We start from the raw sequence: 21,900 nt of genomic DNA on the forward strand, positions 1-21,900 counted from the left end.
GCCTCTGTCATGTTTATCGGATTCGGTGTTGACGAATTTATTGCATAAGGTGTAAGGGCCGAATTCCTGAAATATGTTTTTATCTTGCCTATCATCTTGAGAGGCGGTATATGTGTAATGTAGAGCATGTTTGTATATTTTATGTAAGACTGCATTTCATGGGTTTTATTTAAATGGTCATTTTAGTACATAAAGTTGCCACCCTTCCACCGTGTTTTCTTTTAAAAACAAGTTGCACTTTCGGTGGCAAGTAATTTTTTTTAATGTGAGTGTTTTGTACCATTTCCATCCCTCCTACGGGGTGCATAGTTATGTGTTTGTGCGAGTTGTTAAAATTTTTAGTTTAAAGTAATCTGGTATCTTGCAGATTTGCACCAGTGTAGTCTTTCAGAGGTTGTTGTGAGCGGTCGTGACTACGATTGTGTTAAAGGGAGCGGCAAGCTTCTCAGCCCGCAAGCTCATACTGTCAAAAAGGGAAAGTTATTTCTGCCTCTGAATAAATTGTAACTTGATATTTAGAGGGTGCTTTCTGATTATAATTTTAAACCTGTTTTTTTATTTAAGAAAGGGTTTTTAGGAATAAAATTTCCATTTGTTGAAAGAAATTTGTTTCCATCAGTTACCCACTGGCAGCTACTTCGACGCTCACATAGTGTGATTAAATGTGTTGATGTTCTTGATGAATCGCTAGTAAATAAAGTAAATTCCTTAAGAAAAGATTTTGAAAATAAATCCACGATTCACGAACGATGGAGGCCAAGTTTTAGGACTAGAACGAGGTGGACAGTCTCGGTCAAGACCAGTTTAAGGAGAAGGGATCTGGATTAGAACAAAACAGTTCTCGAAAAAGAATGGTTGAAATACTGGGGTAAATGGAGAAGTACTATAAACGTCCAAACCCAGTCTGATGTTGGAATAAGGAGAAATGACGACGACGACGACGACGACGACGAGTGTATGTTTCTCTGCCTCGTGATGACTGGGTGTTGTGTGATGTCCTTAGGTTAGTTAGGTTTAAGTAGTTCTAAGTTCTAGGGGACTGATGACCATAGATGTTAAGTCCCATAGTGCTCAGAGCCATTTTGACGAGTGTATGTCTAGCGTAGGGACCATGAGAATGAGATAAGAAAGATCATGGCACGTACAAAAGCATACATTCATTTTTCCTTCGCTCAATACGCGAATGGAGCACGAAAGTAAATCGGTAACATTGATATGACGTAACCTCCCCAATGCTATACTTGAGTATTGCTCATCAGTGTGGGATCCGTACCAGGTCGGGTTGACGGAGGAGATAGAGAAGATCCAAAGAAGAGCGGCGCGTTTTGTCACCGGGTTATTTGGTACCCGTGATAGCGTTACGGAGATGTTTAATAAACTCAAGTGGCAGACTCTGCAAGAGAGGCGCTCTGCATCGCGGTGTAGCTTGCTCGCCAGGTTTCGAGAGGGTGCGTTTCTGGATGAGGTATCGAATATATTGCTTCCCCCTACTTATACCTCCCGAGGAGATCACGAATGTAAAATTAGAGAGATTAGAGCGCGCACGGAGGCTTTCAGACAGTCTTTCTTCCCGCGAACCATACGCGACTGGAACAGGAAAGGGAGGTAATGACAGTGGCACGTAAAGTGCCCTCCAACACACGCCGTTGGGTGGCTTGCGGAGTATCAATGTAGATGTAGATGTAGATGTAGATGCTCTGTACAGTAGACTGCGGGATGTACGTGTAGATATACACGTAACGTGTGAACCACGCTGTAGCAAGCAGTGGGCGGCGACGACTTACGACCAGAGGGCAGCAGGTACTGCGGAAATGTACGAAATGGTGAGGTGCGCAGCGGGCACGTGTGCCCTGCCAGCAGTCGCACGTCACGCGCTGGAGGGCCGCCCGTGTCGCAGAACGCTTTGGCACCTACCCTGCCCCAGTCGCGTCGGTCCAACCCACTCACACTAGTTGTGGGATCTTCCGCTGCCAACCACCATATACGTTGTGTTTGAGGGTTCTGATACTCACGAGGCTACACCATCTGCCTCAGCGAGTAGAGAACGGGCGTTCCTTCCCCAAAAAAGGATTTTTAATCTTAAAGTGATCGGATAGACGACCTGACAATACTACACCCTGCGTGTACATCTCTCCACGCTTGAGAGTCCGCTGGTTCGCGGTCTTGGCAATTTCTGGGCTTGTGATGTGCAATTAGCATGGGGCAGAAAGCAAGCAGGTAGCGGTACTCAGAATAAGGCGGTGTTCTTTGACTTTCGGAAGCAATTCCATATGGTGGTTACGCATTCCCACCTAGCTAACTCGATGTGAGGTTACGTAACATCTTGCCAACGGCTTGAATTAATTACACACTTACTATCAGTTATAAATCACTACATCGTTTTTAATGGGCTTAAATTAGCCAGCGTGTAACTGATGTCGAGTGTACGTCAAGGGAGTGCTACAGGACGATTACCGTTCACGAAGTACACAAATTACGTAACAGATTATAAACTGAAGTTCTATGATGCAACCAGTGCTCAATGTTATTATACATAGGGAAGTCGTAACGACAGAAAATTGTAGCTAAAATGATTTGAATGACACTTGGTGTAGGGACTGGCATCTGATACTCATCACATGTAAAAACCTTACGTAAACAGGTAGAAAGACAGATTACTGTTCGTAACACTATTGAACTCAATGACTGGAAACATTCAGTGTCTTAAAATATCAACGAATCTGCGTTCAGAGTGATTTAAGATAAAATAGGCACTTAAAACTACTTGCGAGAAAGGCAGATGTAAACTGGGATTCAGTGGGATAATGCTAAGGAGACGTATGTTATCCACGTAGCTTACAAAACCCTCGTTCAACCGATTTTTGATTATTATTCACCAATTTGAAGACTTCACCAATTACGATTAATAGAAGAGGAGAACCTCGTTTGTAGTCCCAATTTCCCGAGAGAGTCAAGGAGATGCTTAAAAAAAGTGGCAAACATGAAGAAAAGTTGTGCATAACAGATATCCTTACTGTTAAAATTTTGAAAGTGTACGATCCGAGAAGATTGATTCACCATATTACTTTCCTGCACAATCATTTCACGAAATGGCAATTTTGGTAACATCAGGGAAAATCGACCCTATACAGATCCAAGTGACAATCGTCCTTTCACCTTCTTACGTACCATTTGATTCGCGAAAGGGACAAAGAAAGCAACGGGACGGTGCGAAAGATGAGGGTGGTACAGGTCAGCATTCAGCCCCACAATCAGCTGGCTTGTGGAGTATAAACGTACGGTAACCTCATATGCGATGCTGGCATCCGTAACCCATAGCAGCGAGACAGGATGTAAATTCCGGGCGGTACCCATGCTCGCTTGCTGTGCATCTTCAATCAATGCTGAGACGACCCATGATGTGTTATAATGGGGGCTATCTATCACTTTGTTACAATCCTAACTACGATGCCTCCTGTCATCCATATGATGGTGACAACAACTTCTGACTCTAGTGGTATTAGTTTTAAATGGTACAAGTGGCTCTGAGCACTATGGGACTTAACATCTGAGGTCATCAGTCCCCTTGAACTTAGAACTACTTAAACCTAACTACACACATCCATGCCCGAGGCAGGATTCGAACCTGTGACCGCAGCGGTCGCGCGGTTCCAGACTGAGGCGCCTAGAAGCGCTCGGCCACACCGGCCGGCTTTAGTTTTAACCGAATCGCTGTAGACAAGAGTCGAAGGTTGACGAATTAGCCCCTCAAATATCCAATCCTAGACTAGTTCAACTTTAGAAAATCAGTGCGAGAGCGTCTGGGCATTACGATCTGGTCTCAACGTATTGTGTATATCTTTTACACGAATGTAACTAAAAAGTCAGTATCAAGTCTTATGACATAAAAATCACGTGATACATTGTGCTACTCCAGTCGCTACAATAGGGCCGTTCACCATGCAGTGCGAAAGATGTCTCTGATATGCTTTATGTATACGGCTGTTCAGATTTGACTAACTCTGAGAAACTACATTAGATCTGTTGTAAATATTTACAGGTCGGTGAAGGTCCAAATTATATTCCCCTGCGTCATCTGAAATTACTTAATTGGTCTTTTCTTTGCAGCGCAGTGTATACGTCCGGCTGATATGTTTCTATCTGTACAAGGAGAATTTGAGGCATTAGAAACCTGGTTCTCAGCGATCATATGACGATGTATTAAGAAAAAAAAACCGCTGTAAGTTCAGCGGTCAGTGTTTCTAAAAGTTCCGGGTGCAACGGGAGCCAGCCGGTGATGGCTGCCTGGACTAACGAATCTCTAAACCGCTTTGCAAGGACCCACAATTTGGGAGTAGGCCGTACATTGGGGCCACACGAAAGACGAAGGTCTAGAAACGCGAAGTGCGGCGTGTATTTATACCTGACCTACTGAATCTCAAACACCTGCGTGCATTCGTTGCCACGCAGTCACCGTCTACCTGGCCTTCTGCCACAGCTCTCTGTAGTTACAACTGGTGGCCTCTGCACTTTCCGTCTGCCTGTTAAATAATTAAAAATAAACAACGCCTTGTCGGAAAAAATATCTGATTTTGGGTTTTTCTACACATTGAAGGGAAATGGAGGCAATATTAAAATTTCTGTTTTGAAGCAGTATATAAGACGTTGGACCGTAATGTGCTTTGATCTTCAGCTACGATACGACGGCAAGATTCTTGAATTCTGAGGGTGTTTTGTCCACAATATCTTGCGCACCAGGTGGAATATTTTCGTCACCGTATGTTGCCCCACGAACATTCGTAATTCTGAGGGACTGTCGTGTATTTCAGGTGCCGTATTTTGACTTAGGTCTTTCAGCGCTCTGTCAAATTCTTGTCGTAATATCATATCTCCCATCTAGTCTTCATCAACTTCCTCTTCACTTTCCGTGATTTTTGCTTCAATTTTGTTTCCTTTGTGCAATGGTTCATACACTCTTTCCATCTTCTAGTCTTCCCTTCTCTGCTTAATACTGGCTTTCCACCTGACATTGAGCTCTTGGTATACACACAACTGCTTCGCTTTTCTCCAATCGTTTCTTGAATTTGTTTATAACAGATGTCTTTTTTCCCTATTCTCAAGCACGCTTCCACGGCCTTCCTCTAGCCAAACGTGCTCAGCCATTTTGCACTTTTCGTCAATCTTATTTTTTAGACGACTAATGAGAAGTTACCTCACACATTTATTCCACAGGAAGTGTTACCTTTCTGACGTATGCATCCCTAAGCTGTCAAACGTCCTTACGGCAAACTCTGTTGAAGCTACAAATATCAGCACGTCTAATTATGGAATTACCTGTTAAGCTTTGCGTTGTCCTCCAGCTATTCCTGCTTTGCCATTTTGCACTTCCATTTTTCAGAGTTCCTTAGCTTCCGATGACAAAAAAATGGCTCTGAGCACTATGGGACTCAACTGCTATGGTCATAAGTCCCCTAGAACTTAGAACTACTTAAACCTAACTAACCTAAGGACAGCACACAACACCCAGCCATCACGAGGCAGAGAAAATCCCTGACCCCGCCGGGAATCGAACCCGGGAACCCGGGCGTGGGAAGCGAGAACGCTACCGCACGACCACGAGATGCGGGCTTCCGATGACAAAATCCACCTGAACAGTCCACGCCCGGAGATTCAAATGGTAGAATGGAGGACCATTTTACTTCCGAAATATCTTAGCCAAGATGATGTCTTCATCATTAAAAGATGTAGCAGAGATATATGTCCTTGGGAAATATTACAGGCCGCCCGCTGTGGCCGAGTGGTTCTAGCCGCTTCAGTCTTGAACCACGCGAGCGCTACGGTCGCAGGTTCGAGTCCTGCCTCGGGCATGGATGTGTGTGATGTCCTTAGTTTAGATAGGTTAAAGTAGTTCTAAGTTCTAGGGGACTGATGACCTCAGATGTTAAGTCCCATAGTGCTCAGAGCCATTTGAACCATTTTTTTAATATTACAGCTTTCAGCCTTTTCGCAGTATCAACATCGCAAGACCATATTGGCGGATGTTGCAAGGCCAGATCAGTCAATTATCCGGTAATTGTATCATTGAGCCACCAACGGCACCTCACCGCGGCACGTTCCGCGATTCATGGGAGGGGGAGAGGGGGGGAAATGGAGGGGGAAGCTTTTAGTCTTATCTCAATAAAATAAATTCGTTTAGCTTATTTGCTACTTTATGATATACTACATTTACGTGAACTGAGTAAATCTTGGTGACTGTGTTCGTGAATTTTTTGTGTGATCACTTAAGGAACTTGCAATGCACACTGACCGGGTTGCAGCTCTGCACACCGTTAGATCCAAAGAAGTATTCGCGGCCGTACGCAACGACCGCTGAATGCCAGATGCCTTCCACGTGGCGACCTGCAACAAAGTGAAACTGAATTAATTTCTGTTCTTCCTTCTCTTACTCACGTACATCTACATCTACATAAATACTCAGCGAGCCACTGTACGGTGCATGGCGAAGGGGACCTTGTATCACTACTTGCCATTTCCTTTCCTGTTCCATTCGCAAATAGAGCGAGGGAAAAACTACTATTTATACGCCTCCGTTCGAGTCCTGATTTCTCGTATCTTCAGAATTAGATTTTCACTCTGCAGCGGAGTGTGCGCTGATATGAGACTTCCTGGCAGATTAAAACTGTGTGTCCGACCTAGATTCGAACTCGGGACCTTTGCCTTTCGCGGGCAAGTGCTCTACCATCTGAGCTACCGAAGCACGACTCACGCCCGGTCCTCACAGCTTTACTTCTGCCAGTATCTCGTCTCCTACCTTCCAAACTTTACAGAAGCTCTCCTGCGAACCTTGCAGAACTAACACTCCTGAAAGAAAGGATATAGCGGAGACATGGCTTAGCCACAGCCTGGGGGATGTTTCCAGAATGAGATTTTCATTCTGCAGCGAAGTGTGCGCTGATACGAAACTTCCTGGCAGATTAAAACTGTGTGCCCGACCGAGACTCGAACTCGGGACCTTTGCCTTTCGCGGGCAAGTGCTCTACCCCCAAAACCCTTAAAAACTGACAGTGCTATTTACTACTGTATATTTGTAAACTGTTCTCTGCGTGTGCCCTGACTTCAGTTCCTTTCACAAACTAAGTTCTAGAGCACACAGTCCATGAAGAATCACAGTCTGACAGCAGAACGCTGATGCATTTTCTACCATAAAGTCGACAGTGTCAATCGGCTTTCGAAATCTGAGAATCCGCTTCTTCCTCGAGTGGCTCGTGAACTGCCCTCACATAACTGTGCGGATCCTGTTTTCCGTCCTCTCACCACAGAAACGTTTTTGACAATATAGCAGAGCGAAGTCTTGTATATCGAAGACGCATTTTAATTCCACACTCCGAGCGCATATTTTTGCTTTGCTCTTTGGCTACACTTTGTTTTATAAAATTATTTTCCCACGTTTACTGAAAAGCTTCTGTGCGGTGTTTTGTTGTCCTTATCAGTGGCTGCACTCCTATTATCAACTTAAAGCAACCGTTTTCAGTCGAATGCAGTTCTTTTACTTCGCCTGTGTTCTAGCCATTCAGCAATTTCACGTCCCGAAACCATATCAAAACACAAATTTCAGTGTATAATTTTATCCACTTTTTTAATTTTAAATGTATGATTAACTACAATGCATTTACTGTGCATAATACCAGACTAATGTTCCACTAGTCTACAGTGTAATTTTTGCAGAGAATATTTTTCTACTTTAATAATATAGCATTATTTGTAATTTCCTCTCATTGGGCTAAGGCGCTTATAAAGTGAGATGCTCCCTGTTTTACGCTTTTGAAGTACAGAGCTAGTTGCAAATAAAACATTTTCTGTGTCAGTCACCTGTTGCCACTATGCGTTTCGATAGTTCAGACCATCATCTCCAGGTGGAGAATCGTTTATTTACATAGCTGATGTTTGTGAAGAATACATACGTCTTTTCACAGTAGGAGAGTAAGTTATTTTGCCACCTTCGCTAATGATAAAAACTCTTCATTTACAAAAGGCACTTTTGAGGTTAAAAAGCATGAATTTATGACAGTGATTTTTACTTACAGTGACAATAGGGTTGTAAAAAGTCTGCATAGTGCTGCCTGATGTATGTCCTCTCCACTGCACATTACCACTTCAAAGATGTTGTACATGTTACAGATATATTTGTTTACATTGAATACAAAGGTAAAATATTAAATGGTTTCTACGTAAATATGGTTTTCTTTCTTAAAAAAAAAAATATGAAGAATATTGACATGTGGGCATTTCAGTTAGTATATTAGGTAGGTATAAATACAAAATTTTTTAAAAAATGGGCTGCGCCGGCCGAAGTGGCCGTGCGGTTAAAGGCGCTGCAGTCTGGAACCGCAAGACCGCTACGGTCGCAGGTTCGAATCCTGCCTCGGGCATGGATGTTTGTGATGTCCTTAGGTTAGTTAGGTTTAACTAGTTCTAAGTTCTAGCGGACTAATGACCTCAGCAGTTGAGTCCCATAGTGCTCAGAGCCATTTGAACCAAAGAATGGGCTGCACCATTGGATACAAAAATAATGTTTAAATTATTCACATCTTTTAAAACAAAAGAACAACATATTTATGTACATAACCATTTAATCATTATTTTTGTATCCTATGCTGCGGCCGATTCATTAAAAAAGGTATTATGTGTAACTACCTAATATAATAATTGAACTGTGCACATGTCAATATTCTGGTGCAGCCCGTTCATATTTTTTAAAAAACAAAACATATTTATGTAGGGGCCATTTAATCGTTTATCTTTCCATCCAGTGTAAACCAACGTATCTGTAACATTCACAGCATCTTTAAAGTGACAGTATAAAAGTAAAGTGCAATGGAGAAGACACACATCAAGCAACAGTATGCAGACCTTTTACAGCTCTACCGTTCCAGTAAGTCCAACTCACTGTCAGAAATTCGTGCTTTTTAACCTAAAAAGTGCTTTTTCTAAACAAACAAGTTTTATGATCAGCAAAAAACGTAAAATAACATACACTGCCCTTGGTTTGCTACTGTGAAAAGACATCTGTACTTTTCGCCAACACCAGCTATGTAAATAAACAATTCTCCCCTATGATGATGTGAACCATCGAAACGCGTAATGGCAAAACAAACAAGTGAGTGACGCAGAAACTGTTTTATTTTTATTTATCAACAGTTGCAGCCCTCTTAATGCGTTCTTTACGGACGAAATATTCATAGAGTTAGTTATTTTTCTTCCCATGTCCATAACACTGAAAATACACCAACTTATTAATTCGATTTTTTCACAGCGTTCTGATACTAAACGCACTGGATTAGTTGCAAGAGCATCGTAATATTCGTGTAATAGGTGGTTACTATTCTATCTGCTTCTATTTGAAGTTTAAATTCAACGTGTCCGGTAATTTTCGCCTTCTTTGCCAGGGGAAAAACTGCTACTGACGATATTCATTGCTCCTTACACATTTAATAGCCTTCTCGTCATTGGCTCGCGAAGCCTGCATGTCGAAGTGAATACGCTTAACATTTGATACGCAGATGCCGGATGTGTAAGTGGAGGTACAGTAACTCATCCTTTCTACGAGTATTGTCTCGCGGGCAGAGGATACTGCCACCATCACAACCAGTTGTTTTGCTAAGTTCCTCTTCTTTGAACTCAACGTTCAGCGAAGTTTTTAATTAACCACGCATCAAGTACCGCGGCAACATGGCTGAATGTGCTACCGTTTGCCGGCCGGTGTGGCCGTGCGGTTAAAGGCGCTTCAGTCTGGAACCGCGTGACCGCTGCGGTCGCAGGTTCGAATCCTGCCTTGGGCATGGATGTGTGTGATGTCCTTAGGTTAGTTAGGTTTAATTAGTTCTAAGTTCTAGGCGACTGATGACCTTAGAAGTTAAGTCGCATAGTGCTCAGAGCCATTTGAACCATTTATTGCTACCGTTCTTTCCGTGTTGAGCAAATTTGAGACACACTGTCGTGTATAAAATGTGGTCACACTGCAGCTGGCTCAGTAATATTCTCCACTGTTCGCCACCAACGATCATTAACCGCAGTACACTGAAAGGCCGAAGAAAATTTTACACCTGCCTAATATCGTGTAAGGCCCCAGTGAGCACGCATAAGTGCCTCAACACGACGTGGCATGGGTTCGATTAATGTCTGAAGTAGTGCTGGAGGGAACTGACACCACGAATCCCCCAGGGCTGTCCATAAATCCGTAAGAGTACGAGGGGGTGGAGATCTCTTCTGAAAAACACGTTGCAAGGCATCCCAGATATGCTCAATGAAGTTCATGTTTGGGGAGTTTGGTGGCCAACGGAAGTGTTTAAACTCACAAGAATGTTCCTGGAGTCACTCTGTAGCAATTGTGGACATGTGGGGTGTCACATTGTCCTGCTGGAATTGTCCAAGTCCGTCGGAGTGCACAACGGACATGAATGGATGCAGGTGATCAGACAGGATGCTTACGTACGTGTCACCTGTCACAGTCGTATCTAGAAATATCAGGGGTCTCATATCACTCCAACTGCACACGCCCCACACCATTACGGAGACTACACCAGCTTGAACAAGTCCCCTGCTGACATGCAGGGTCCATGGATTCAAGAGGTTGTCTACATACCCGTACACGTCAATCCACTCGATACAGTTTGAAACGAGACCCGTCCGACCAGGCAACATGTTTCCAGTCATCAACGCTGCAATGTCAGCGTTGACGGGCTCAGGTGAGGCGTAAAGCTTTGTGTCGTGCAGTCATCAAGGGTACCAGAGTGGGCCTCCGGATCCGAACGCCCATATCGATGATGTTTCGTTGAATGGTTCGCACGCTGACATTTTTTGATGGCCCAGCATTGAAATCTGCAGATGCAGTGCAGGTTGGACTTCTGCGACGTTGAACGATTCTCTTCCGTCGTCGTTAGTGCCGTTCTTGCAGGATCTTTTTCCGACCGCAGTGATGTCAGAGATTTGATGTTTTACCGGATTCCTGATATTCATGGTACAGTCGTGAAATGGTCGTACGGGAAAATCCACATTTCATCGCTACCTCGAAGATGCTGTGTCCCATCGCTTGTGTGCCGACTATAACACCACGTTCAAATTCACACACATCTTGATAACAGCCCATTGTAGAAGAAGTAAACGATCTAACAGCGCAAGATGGTTGTGGTCTCGTATAGGCATTGCCGACCGCAGCGCCGGATTGTGCCTGTTTACATATCTCTGAATACGCTTGCCTTGCCTATAACAGTTCCTTTGGCGCTTCAGTCTAACTTTCGAGAGGGAAAAAAAATTACTTATGCATCTTTAGGAAATTCCTGCTTCGGCTCCCGCTAGCGTCGTCTAAGGAATTAATCTGTTCGATTACGCAACTGTAATAATTACAATGACATTATCTGGATCATTTATAAGTCGTGTGGTGTTATTTTCATGCTGTGGGATTTTTGAACATGGGATTGATTGCTATTCTCAGGTCTAATTACTATCCCATCACTAATTTACTTCTCACTGGAACACTGTGTGTTGCAGTATTGGTACCAACCAGAAGCATATTAGCACAGCTATCTGCTGGACCTATCCATTCTATTTCCGGGAACTTGGGGGAACTCCGTCCGTGAACTGATGGTGCCTAACAGCGGAAAATTTGCGAATTTTGTTAACAATTGAATATTTGTACATCTCTCTTTCATACACTCTTTGTGTAATGTATGTAACATGCAAGGCTACTTTAGCGTTATCCGTCGAGATTACATAATCCTGGATAACTGTTAGGTATTAACCTTTCTAGTTATTTACCAAGAGATCACATCGTGCGACTACTACGGTGAGGGCATCTCTCTAACACCAGAGTCAGTGAGTGATATCAGCTTTGAAAACAACAATGCAAAGACTATAAAAATCCGCAATGTGCTCCGATATACGAAGGGTGGTACGAAGTTTTAGTACTCGAAGAAATTGGCCGGATACGAGTAGGGCTCGCGTTCCGAGGGTGCCGTACAAATTTAATTGTCTATGTAGACTGTTCAACCATTTCGGGAATCGAGAGTATCAATTATTTATGCCTGTTATCGACATTGATAGTGGCAAGATATCAGTTCCGGAGATTCCAAGACTTCCGAGAATGTTTTAATTTCGAGTGTAAAAAAAGCAAAAGAAAAATTTTCATGTGACGTAATACAAATTAACATTTTCCTTCACTTGTACTGTGAAACATTGCTTACTGCCAAATCCCATGACTCTAGGTATAGGTTTTTATGAGTACGTTTACGAGTATCAAAATATGTGATATAAATAGCCGTACCTTTTAATTGCACTGATTTACATGTTTATATTTACTACACTCTAAAGGTACTACAGACCCCAGTATTTCAGCTCGGTTCGTCTGCTCCCTTCCAGAGAAAAATGGGTCTTAACGGACGGGCGGGCGAACAGAGACAGTCACAAAACAAATGACAAAAATTTATTTCGTGTGGTGTAATTACAAATTCACAATTTCCGGATTTTTTTTTCCCTTTGGTTTTACAGTGAAACCTTTCGTCTTGATAATTTCATGATTCTAGGACAAAGCAAAGTGCCTCTATAGGTTTCGATTAGTGAGTATGTAAATCTCAAAAGTATGTGACATAAATGGCCGTCTTCTGATTGCATTGACTTAGAAGTATCGATTTTTGTACACCGCCAAGGGGACGTAAATTTTAGCATGTGACATAAATCTCAATATGGCATGCCAACCCGCTCGTGAAAAAAAAAAAAAAAGCACCTCATATGTCAACCCGCTCGTGAGTAAAGGGGGTTTTAAACAATTGAACAACAAAGTGATCCTACAAGGCTTGCATTTTTACCGATTAATCCGGCCGCTGTGGATGAGTGGTTCTAGTTGCTTCAGTCCGGAACCGCGCTGTTGCTACGGTCGCAGGTTCGAATTCTGCCTCGGGCATGGATGTGTGTGATGTCCTTAGGTTGGTTAGGTTTAAGTAGTTCTAAGTCTAGGAGACTGATGACCTCAGATGTTAAGTCCCATAGCGCTCAGAGCCATCTGAACCATTTTTACCGACTAAGGTACGGAATCCTAAACATTGCCTCACCAGTGTGGAAGAAATTACCGAGCACCACAAATATGGGTGTGGTTGATGTACATCTACCAAAACACGCTACAACAGGGCAATGTCAGTAGGTCTGCATTCGCAAAAGCAGCAGTTATCCGTTCTGCGTTTGTGCTTCTTCACTGTCTGATTATTTGCAGACCTGCTCAAACAGATTATTGTTGTTTACTGTGGAACGCCTAACCCCCTCTCTCGCTGCACAACACGCGCCGGCGCCCAAACACACACACACACACACACACACACACACACACACACCTATATGTATTTGTGTGTGCACGTTTTGGCCTCTACTTTTACGACAGTGACACCCAGCGTTTCCCAATAGAGTGGGAAATGTGCCAGCTGCGTTGTTAGAGAGCGCACCTGTTTCCCTTCCTGCCTGCCACATGCGTCTACTATTTTTCCTAGATACTCTGGGGCGAAGGGCCAACATCAGCGGCTGTGCTAATTGTGGACCAATGAATCGGACACGTGGTATGTGCATTTTATCTCCGCACTGGGAAACTCAAGCTGTTCTGAACGATTTTGATTAAGCAGCAAACGATCACGCTTCCACGATCCTTAATCGACTTTTGGAATCACGGCCACTTGTCTATATTTTTTCCCCCTCATCTTTCATTCACTGCTCCTGGAAGTTGGGCGGGGTGTTGTAGAACATACTTTGTTCTTTTCACTCAAGTACCCTAGTAGGCTGCAATGGGGAAGGTGGAATCCCAACTGGGAATCTCTGTGAGTGAATTTGCAGTGGCGGCCTTCTTCTGAGACCCAAAAACTTGGTCGGACTGGAGGTTGGAACTATTCTAATTTATTTTTGTCCCAGGAAAAATTAAATGTCTCCCACCGCCCCTCCCCCCTCCCTCCCCCCCCCCCCACCTCTCTCTCTCTCTCTCTCTCTCTCTCTCTCTCTCTCTCTCTCTCTCTCTCTCTCTCTCTCTCTCTCTCTCTGTGTGTGTGTGTGTGTGTGTGTGTGTGTGTGTGTGTTTGTTTTTTTTTTTTTAAGTACGACACGGCACAATGTAATGAAATACCTACACGTTTACCAGTGCCAGCCGTAAAGGAAGCCGTGAAATTACACAGAATTCCAGTCGCGTTTCATTTGTATTTCAAAAGTACTTCGTCGCACAGGAGTTGCTACGGCTCTCTTTCACAAATCGTTGTTTCTTGAAGACAGTGTGGTGATGGGGATTGCAGAACAACAAGAATACATACAGGAGTTGGACAAAAATATGGAAACACCGCGAGGAATGCATGCTTGATCATAAATGGAAATGCTAGGCAAGCCTGAGCTGCTGTACATTCTAGGGGAAGGAAAGGGGGGGGGGGGGGAGGAGGGACGCACCACGAAGGAATTATCCGAATGGGACGGAAATGATTAAAATTTCAGAAAAATTGGATGATTTATTCTACAAAAAGAGCTTCACAAACTGAGCAAGTCAACAATAACGCGTTGGTCCACTCCTGGCCCTTATGCAAGTAGTTATTCAACTTGACAATGATTGACAGACTTGGTTCAAATGGGTCTGAGCACTATGGGACTTAACATCTTAGGTCATCAGTCCCCTAGAACCTAGAACTACTTAAACCTAACTAACCTAAGGACATCACACACATCCATGCCCGAGGCAGGATTCGAACCTGCGACCGTAGCAGTCCCGCGGTTCCGGACTGCAGCGCCAGAACCGCACGGCCACCGCGGCCGGCGATTGACAGAGTTATTGGATCTCCCCCAGAGGGATATCGTGCCAACGTTTGTCCACCTGGCGCGTCAGATCGTCATAATCCAGAGATGGTTGGAGGGTCCTGCCCACAATGTCCCAAACTTTTTCAATTGGGGAGAGATCCGGCGACCTTCCAGGCCAAGTTGGGGTTTAGCAAGCACGATGACAAACAATTGAAACTTTCGCCGTGCATAATGACATGCACTCTCGTTTACAACAGTTTTCACACTTTCTCTCATCATCATCATCATCATCATCATCATAATCATGATAATGTACAGATTCCACCACTACGAGGTTCTGCTTGGAACGTAAGTCTCTCCTTGTCCTATAGTTTTTCCAGTACACCTCTGTTGACACTCTGGCCCAGCCTGCTACTCCCTTCCAAACGCTTTCTTCCACTCGTTTTACCCACTTGGCCTTCCCTTGGTCTCTTGACCTCCGTCTTCATCTTATACCTCTTCCCAGTTATCATCTTATCATATATTCTCTTTACATAACCATACCACTTTAATCTTTTTTTGCTCACTCTTCTCTTGCAGGGCTTCGTCACTTGTTATCTCGCGAACACTTCCATACCTCGTATCATCCATTGTTGTTATAACTATCCTAAATTTCAATAACTTCATTTCATTTGTTCGCACCTTACTTTTTTCTCTTTCTTTCATGTCCTAGGTTTCTACAGCGTACTACAAAATTGATCAATGTTTCGTATATTACATACCTTTTCGGCGATTTCTTTGTTCGTTATCATCCCTCTGACACTTCTCATAAAGCTGTTAGCTTGCTTTGCACGTTCTCTTACAACTTGATTATTTCTGCCATTTCCTTGTATTATACTCCTCAGACACTCGAAACGTTACGCCGTTTTAAGCTGCACTCCACCCAGCGCAATGCTTAGTATAGGTCTATCCTGTTCTCTTGCTGTGGCCACCAGCTCACTTTTCTTTGTATTAAATTTTGGGCCATAATATTGCAAATCTTCAATCCAGACATCTAACTGTGTGTTTACTCCCTTCTCGTTGTTCTCTCACACTATCAAATTATCAGAGCTTGTACCGTGTCACGTTGTTCCCGTAATAACGAAGTATGACATTTGAATTATAAAGCAATCTTTGTATCATTTACTTCCGACGTCAGAGTGGGAGTCATCGCATGTTATGTCAGGTAACGGCTGGTAGTAACTGATGGAACTCTGACGGCACAACGGGACGTCATGGACATCCTGCGTCCTCACGTGTTACCTCTCATCCGACAGTATCGTGGTGGCGTTTTTCAACAGTACAACGCTCATCCACACAGGCCAAGTGTGTCTATGTACTGTCTCACGTGATGCTGAATTACTCCCGTGGCGAACAAGATCCCCCGGATCAGTTCCCGGTAGAACAGGTGTGAGACCAGCTCAGACCTCAGTTCTGTACCAGAGCCAGTTTCTAGGAAACAATGAGCACTTACAAAAGTTGTGGCCCAGCTTCCCTTCTTTGCAAGAATCAGATTGTATTACTTTTTCATACAAGTAAACAACGACCAACATAAATGCGTTTCTGTGGATGCCTTGCGGCTTGTCGCATTGCGAAACGGCGAAAGAGACGATGTAATATCCAGGAGGGAGGCAGTAACAGTAACCGCGGGCAGTAAAGGAACCGGTGGCCGATCCAACGGCCGCGGAGCTGGGCGCAAAAAGCAGGAGACGGTCTGCGTAAATCTCTGCCCACGCGCGACCTTCAGCAGTGTTATTCGTATTTCACACCGAAATAGCTCTGTGCATTCTGGAGACCTGCCCCGCGCCACCGCCATCGCCCGACATTGTGCCTCGCGGCCACCTCACATACAGGCACAGGTGCGAATGTCTCGGAAACCCCGAGAGCGACCAATCCATCCAGAAACGAGTACGTGAGTGAAATCACGAACAGGTCTACGTATCACAGCACTTCCACGAAACGTGGAACTGTAGATGGTATGCCCGCATCTCGTGGTCGTGCGGTAGCGTTCTCGCTTCCCGCGCCCGGGTTCCCGGGTTCGATTCCCGGCGGGGTCAGGGATTTTCTCTGCCTCGTGATGGCTGGGTGTTGTGTGCTGTCCTTAGGTTAGTTAGGTTTAAGCATTTCTAAGTTATAGGGGACTGATGACCATAGAAGTTAAGTCCCATAGTGCTCAGAGCCATTTTTTGTAGATGGTATGCATCGTGGGTACAACGAAACTTCACATAAGCAATATGACTAGTATGTGGCAAGAAAAGCTGGTGGCCTGCGTGCTTAGAGCTGTTCCCATTAGGTTGGTGCATAAATTTGTATCGTTTTTGTTTTGCATTCCTGCTCCTATGGTTTATTTATCGATGGTCATTTGTGGTTCACTGTTGCTATTTGAGTTTACATACTGTCATTTTGTTATTTGGAGATAGTATGTGAAGCAGTAGATGCAACAAAATGCAGTGCCAAGTGGAGAAATCGGAACATTGCCGACAGATTTTTCTGTTTGAGTTCAGTAGTGAGGTCACAGCAGCGGAGGCGGCTAGAAACATTTGCGCAGTGTATAACGATAATGCCACTGAACAGAGCATCGCAAGAAAATGGTTTCCTTATTTTAAGGAGAATCGTTTTGACATTAGTGAATCTCCTTGTTCAAGAAGGCCTGCACGGCTTGGTGAAGATCTTTGAAACGCTTTACTGCACAATGATCCACGTGAGTACGCTCGAGAACTGGCAAATGTGGTGAACTGTGATCATTCCACCATCGTACGATATTTGCATGCACTGGACAACATTCAAAAACCGGGCATTTGGATGGGTACCGCATGCTCTAAGCCTAAATCACAGAAATCAGAGGGTGGCCCCTTGTGCATCTCTGCTTGCTCGTCATCAACTGCCTCGTGAACAGCATCGACCATTCTTATCCAGTATCGTTACTGGTGACGAGAACTGCCGTCTTTACGCCGACATACGGAAAAGAAAGGATTGTTAAAGCCCAAACAAAGCAACTACTTCCCGTGCAAGGACCGCATCCAAAAAAAGTAACGTTATGCATCTGGTGGAACAGCGACGGTGTGGTCTATTACGAATTCCTTCCCCGAGACCTAACCGTCGTTGGTGATATTATTGTCAAAAAGTGAGACGTCTTGTAGACGCAATCCAAATGTTTCAAATGGCTGTAAGCACTATGGGACTTAACATCTGTGGTCATCAGTCCCCTATACTTAGAACTACTTAAACCTAAGTAACCTAAAGACAGCACACACATCCATGCCCGAGGCAGGATTCGAACCTGCGACCGTAGCAGCAGCGCGGCTCTGGACTGAAGCGCCTGAACTGCTCGGCCACAGCGGCCGGCCGCAATCCAAGAACAACGACCAGGAAGACTGGGCGAGGTGATTCTACTCAACAATAACACCCGCCCGCATTCTGCTACACTGGCAAAAAATACTATACAGGAGTTGGCTTGGGAAGTTATTCCGCAACATCATTATGCACTTGGTCTTGCGCCCTCAGAAAAAAAAGTGTGTGAAATCTTATGGGACTTAACAGCTAAGGTCATCAGTCCCTAAGCTTACACACTACTTAACTTAAACTATCCTAATGACAAACACACACACCCATGCCCGAGGGAGGACTCGAACCTCCGCCGTGACCAGCCGCACAGTCCATGACTGCAGCGCCCCAGACCGCTCGGCTAACACCGCGCGGCGCGCCCTCAGAATTTCACCTTTTCTGCTAGCTATAGAACAACCCGTCAAGGAACTTTCATTGCGGATGAAAATGCGCTCCGAACATGGCTACAAGAGTTATTCGCCAAAAAACGTCGTAAATTTAAACAAGTCGCGGAGTAGAAAAGTTACTATTGCGTTGGCAGACTGTTGTAAATAGTGAAGGAGAATTTTTATTGACGACTGAAGTCTCTTTTATGTGTATCTGTTGTGTTTCTTAAACTTATGGAAAAACGCCACGGACTTATGCAGCAACCCAATATATCCACTGATTATAACAAATTACGAAAAATAACGGATACGGCAGTAACATGTAAAACGATGGCGACGGACAGCAGAGCTGCACGGAACTACCAAATACAAATTCACAGTGCTGGAATCCAATTGCGCCATCTTGCAACGTTTCCAATCACGTTAGTTATCTGTTCAAAATTTATTTATGTTAATTCTGTCACTAAAATACGAGCCATATGTGCTTCTATTAAACTACCGCCGAGTAGGACGGAGTACTGCTCTAAAGCCGCGCCCGTTTCCGCAATGTCAGAGTGACCACCTGACGCTGCTGATTTCAACACCTCTGCTAAAGCTGGTTCCTGAGCTAGGGTGTAATAGGGGCGAGGATGAGGAGGGGGTGGGGGGAGGGGGGGAATGTGTGGACAGCGAGTGGTTCAAGTGCGATGCCAAGGACTTTTTTGTTTACATCTCACTTTCTTCACATCTCAGTTCGAGTGCAAAATGAGTGACCAGAAACGAAAATATGTGGGAAAGTCTCTGAATGTATTAAAACAGTTAATCAAATAAATATATGGTATCCGAGGGTTGCAGAGCATAGTCGAGGAACCATGACTGAATCAAACGGTATCTCGCACGTTGAAGCAACTCTTGTTAGCACTCGGATGCACGGAAAGCCACTTCTCCGTGGCACAGTGCCTCACGAAACTTCCGATATTAGTATTGCGTTTAAATTGTTTCACTTTGACAGGCATTTTGCAAAAGTTATTGAAAAGGCTGTGTATGTAAGAGTAACTGATCATTTTATATCACACGATGTGCTATCAAATGTACAGTTGGGCTTTAGAAGTCATTTAACAACTGAAAATGCTATATTCTTTTTCCTGTGTGAGGTACTGGATGGGTTAAACAAATGGTTTCGAAAGCTAGGCTTCTTTATTCAACTAAGGCGTTTGATTGTGCTCATCACAAAATATTGCTCCAGAAGTTGGACCATTACGGAATATGGGGATTAGCTCACAATTGTGTCACCTCTTACTTTAGCAACAGACAGCAAAAGGTCATTAATCACAGTCTTGAGAACGGCTGTGATGCGGGGTCTGATTGGGGTACAGTCAAGTGGGGAGTACCCCAGGGATCAGTGCTGGGGCCACTCCTGTTCCTTATTTATGTAAATCATATGCCCTCCAGTATTACGGATAATTCCAAAATATTACTGTTTACTGATGACACTAGCTGGGTAGTAAACGATGTTGTGTGCAACATTGGCTCGGTTTCAAATAGCGCAGTTCATGACCTGAGTTGATAACTTGTAGAAAATAAACTAACGCTAAATCATAGTAAAACTAAGTTTTTACAGATTCTAACATACAATTCAACAAAACCTGACGTTTTAATTTCACAGAATGGGCATATGATTAGTGAAACTGAACAGTTCAAATTTCTAGGTGTTCAGATAGATAGTAAGCTGTCGTGGAAAGCCCAAGTTCACGATCTTGTTCAAAGATTTAATACTGCCATTTTTAGTGTTCGAACGGTTTCAGAAGTGAGTGATCGTTCGACACGAAAATTAGTCCACTCTGTTTATTTTCATTCGCTTATGTCGTACGGTATTATATTTTGGGGTAACTCTTCCCATTCTAAAAGGATATTTTTGGCTCAGAAACGGGCGGTTCGGGCAATAAGTGGTGCAAATCCACGAACATCTTGTCGACCCCTGTTAACGAGTCTGGGTATTAGCAATATTAACTTATTCCCAAGAATAAGCAGCTTTCACTTAGTTAATGCTCGGCAGAAATCAAACCTGCATTTGGATGGGACTACCTTAGGTCCTGTGCATAAAGGTTTGCAGTATACTGCTGCATCCATTTTCAATAAGCTACCACTATATTTCAAAAATCTTAGCAGTAATCCACGCGCTTTCAAATCGAAACTCAAGAGTTTCATCATGGGTCACTCCTTCTATTCTGTCGAGGAGTTCCTTGGAAAATTAAGCTGATTCTTGTTGCACTGCTGATTGGGTTTACTAAACTTATGGGGTGACGTTTTTGGGTTCATGAACATTGATTTTTATCTTTTATTACTTTTATGTTGTAAATTCCTGTACTGACACGTTCCGTGACCTTGGAGATTTGCTCCTCAGTTTGGTCCTGTGGAACTTGATTTGTAAATAAATAAATAAATCTTGTGCCAAAAGTAGCTTCATCAATGCACACTATCTGATCAAAAGTACCCGGACAGCTGTTAGTGGCCACTAATATGGGGCGAGTCGACCTTTCGCCTTTATGGCAGCTTGAACTCTTCTGGGGACGCTTTCAACGAGGTGTATGGATGTCTGTGGAGGGATGACTGCCTATGCTTTCTCAAGACCCGAAACGAGAGAAGGCAGTGATGTTGGACGCTAGGGTCTGGAGCGATGTCGACGTTCTAATTCATTCCAAAGGTCGGGACACCTGAGCAAGCCAGTCCGTTTGAGGAACTAATGAAAAGCCACTTCAGTTGCTTTTGTTCTTGAACTTTATTAATTTCAAATGACCAGTTTCGGGTTTTATATTAGGCGATTATCATGTACATCTGAAAGTTATGCCGTAGAGAAGCAACGTCAAACGATCTAATGCACTTGATAATGGGCTAACATAAAGGCCGGAAATGATCGTACGAACTTAATAAAGTTCCAAAAAAGAGCACCTGGGGCGGCTTGCTTTATGTTACTGACCATTTCTGGCTAGAGACCTTGCGGCAGCCTCTGGGTCTTGCATCTCCTTCCCTGTTGCATGTAGTCGGTTTTGAGAGGCTGGCTCGTAACTAGGAGACCTTCCTGACAAATTTCTGTCAGCACATCAGTTGCAGAATCAGCAGCGTCAACATCCAGACGTGGAGAAACTATTAACATTTCAGGCCACTGAGCCACACATGCTGCTTTCACAGGGTACACTTTAATGTTGATACAATCATCGCGTCCGAAATGTTCCTCTGCGTTACACAGGACACAATGCGGCACAATGTGTTCACATCCTTTCGCATTTAGCGATTTCCTAACAGCAATAAGGAAGCCAGACACTAACCATGAAAAAAAAAAACCTCATATCCTAACGCCACCTCATCCGTACTTCACTCCTGGCACTAGCCATGATGGCAGGTAACGTTC

At 43.9% G+C, this 21,900-nt stretch overlaps 1 protein-coding gene across 3 annotated transcripts in view; it reads right to left on the reverse strand.

The window, feature by feature from the left end:
- LOC124589958 overlaps nucleotides 1-21,900 on the reverse strand; it is a 230,039-nt gene that overhangs the window by 102,636 nt on the left and 105,503 nt on the right. For all 3 annotated transcript variants that reach the window (XM_047131614.1, XM_047131611.1, XM_047131613.1), the window contains exon 3: nucleotides 6,287-6,378. In XM_047131614.1, coding sequence (XP_046987570.1) covers nucleotides 6,287-6,378 — 92 coding nt within the window. The remainder of the gene's footprint in view (nucleotides 1-6,286; nucleotides 6,379-21,900) is intronic.

Source organism: Schistocerca americana, chromosome 2 (assembly GCF_021461395.2).
Source record: "Schistocerca americana isolate TAMUIC-IGC-003095 chromosome 2, iqSchAmer2.1, whole genome shotgun sequence".
Classification (NCBI taxonomy): Eukaryota; Metazoa; Arthropoda; class Insecta; order Orthoptera; family Acrididae; genus Schistocerca; species Schistocerca americana.